The 2,500-nt window shown below is 43.0% G+C and overlaps 1 protein-coding gene across 1 annotated transcript in view; it reads left to right on the top strand.

Moving 5' to 3' along the window:
* The window catches only part of LOC138038561 (uncharacterized), a 3,806-nt gene extending 1,516 nt beyond the window's left edge, over window positions 1-2,290 (top strand). Inside the window, exon 1 of the mRNA XM_068884506.1 lies at window positions 1-2,290. This exon is cut by the window's left edge and continues 1,516 nt beyond it. Coding sequence (XP_068740607.1) covers window positions 1-1,156 — 1,156 coding nt within the window. The 3' untranslated portion in view covers window positions 1,157-2,290.
* Window positions 2,291-2,500: the final 210 nt, after the last annotated feature.

Below are 2,500 nucleotides of genomic sequence, written 5' to 3'. Positions count from 1 at the left end.
TGAATGCGAGTTTGTTAACAAGACACGAGACAGCGTAAAGCTTCCTCTTGAGTTCAAGGCTGCCTTCGAGCCTCTGGAGTCAGCGGAACTATATGATTTCACAGAAGTTTTACACCGCTTTCGTTTTCCCATCCGTGTGAAATTTACTTCTGGTGAAGCAATCTTGAATCCGGAAGTAAATGATGACATTGAGTGGCCCCCTGTCGGCTCTGTTCTCCTGAAAGAAAAAATCGAGGAATCGACAGTCATTTGCACAAGTCGTGCTGATAATAAAGTCACCGTTTTACTGATTCCAACGGATTTGAACGTGACCGTCTATCCAGCGCTTGGCGCACTAACGAATGATAAGGATTACGCGAGATTCTGCAAAAATATCCATGACGGCGCTGACCTTCAAAAGGCGACTAATTTATTCAACACTCCGAAGTTGTCTACCGAAAGAGACGCAGAGTTAGAAGTACTTAGCGCCTACGAGGAAATTAAGCCTCCTATTCCACCGAGACGCCCTCCAGGAATGCCATCACTCCAGGAAGACGATATAGGCTACGCGAAAGTCAGATATACCAAGCGAGCTGAAGAATTCACCCCAAAACCGCCGCTGAAAAGATATCCAGTTCCTGCCCCTCGGTTAAAGCGACCTCACGCCCATAAACAAGTATCTTCATCTTGTGGGAGTTCTCTTCGAACAGTGTCACAGAGCGACGATTCTGAGTTCGAAGGTGTCGGCAATCAAGACGAATTCGATGACAATGATGGCAGCAACGATGATGACGTTTTTGATTATGATCAATTCCGCAGAGAGGCATCTGTTAATGAGGCAGAAAAAACCTACAGTGCGACTGTGCCTCACGAATTGCCCTGTAGTAAAAACAAGCATGGAAAAGAGACAACACCACACTCTCCAGTTTCTGTTGAGATTTCAACTTTAGACTTTCCAGATGATCTCTTACCCCTGTCCGTATCGGAGGTTGGAATTATCCTTAAAAAGCTCAACATGGGAGAGTATGTGGAAATGTTTGAAAGCAATCAGATAGATGGAAAGATGCTTGTTACACTAACGGACGAGTCCTCCTTGATATCCGTGGGTGTGAGTAAGAGAATTGATCAAAGAAAATTGCTTAGGTTTATTCATGGCGGTTGGAGGCCAAAGTTCTAAATTTGTGTCCACAAGCTTGGCTTTGTTTAGCAATGCTATTAGAACGTACATCTTAACGAAGAGTGCCATAAGATCCTAAGAAACTATTTAATTTATGCAGGAAGCAACTAAGGGTGAAATCGCACAGCCTGTCGACTATGCTAATCTGTCGAGCACGTCATGGTTGGAGGCCCTAGCCCAGGCGAGTAAATTTGGACCTCGGTAAATATGACTGAGAATAGATTTCTTCAAAAGGAACCCACCAAGTCTAATAGAGTCCCTAATCATGCTTTCCTAATCTTCGAATATTCTCTTCGCACTCGATTTACTTCCTCCCCCTTCTCTTTCAGCAATCTTTTTTACGTACGAATTAAGTCCATAGCTCCAATACTCGTAGTTCAATTCTAACCGATTATGTAGAGAAAGAATGTAGCATCGACAACGAGTGCGACTTTGAGCATTAGATTACTGCGCAGCCCGGCATGCTCAAATCGTCCCGGTAAGTTGGTCTGCGACGACCTTACGTCGAAGAGTCGTAGCGGTAAGTTCGAGTTTGTCAAGAGGAAAATGCGTTTGATTTAAAACTATATCTTTCAGTTTAAAGCTGTAATAATCATATATTAACAATCCTCAAGTGTTGTGGAAATAATTTGGGAGCCGTTTCAAAAGCAGCTTAAAATGCCAATATTTTGCCACAGAATAGAGTATGCATAGAATAGACTGGAACTCGTACTAAACGCTTAACCTAAATAAGTAGAGCACGACTCCGAGAACGACTACCAGTTGTATTTGTTCTCGTACTCGCACTCGTTCCCGATGCTAAGCAAGCACCTGTGGACAACCTTCCTGTCGGTGTACGTTGGATCAGTGGCTTGATCTGATCGGCGTAATTACAAGTTTAGAAACTAAATATTTTGAGCACGAGCCGATACAACGTAGATTTGATTTTAGCGGTGTACTGTATTTCGGCTGGCCAAACCAGCCTTCTTCAGGTACAATGAGAGTTTACATTGGTTGCTTCTATGTACATATATATAGTAAATGGATATTGACGTAATACTGGAAAAAATGTGATAAAACATGTCAGTTGCAACAACATGATTTAACAATTATTCACCAATTAGCCTGCAAGCAGGCTCTTCCGTTGAAAATGGCGCGCGGTCGAAATATAAGGGCTTGGTAACTAGTTACCAAGCCCTTATATTTCGACCGCGCGCCATTTTCAATGGAAGAGCCTGCTTGCAGGCTATTCACAATTATTCACCGTGCCTGAGGTGAATAATTGTTTTAGTGTAATCTGTCACCTCGACAAAACGGCTTGAGGCCATTTTGAAAAAACCGCATTATCCGCAATGATCAACACCT

Source organism: Montipora capricornis, chromosome 2, assembly GCF_036669925.1.
Source record: "Montipora capricornis isolate CH-2021 chromosome 2, ASM3666992v2, whole genome shotgun sequence".
Lineage (NCBI taxonomy): Eukaryota > Metazoa > Cnidaria > Anthozoa > Scleractinia > Acroporidae > Montipora > Montipora capricornis.
This window is presented reverse-complemented; position numbering and strand designations above follow the sequence as displayed.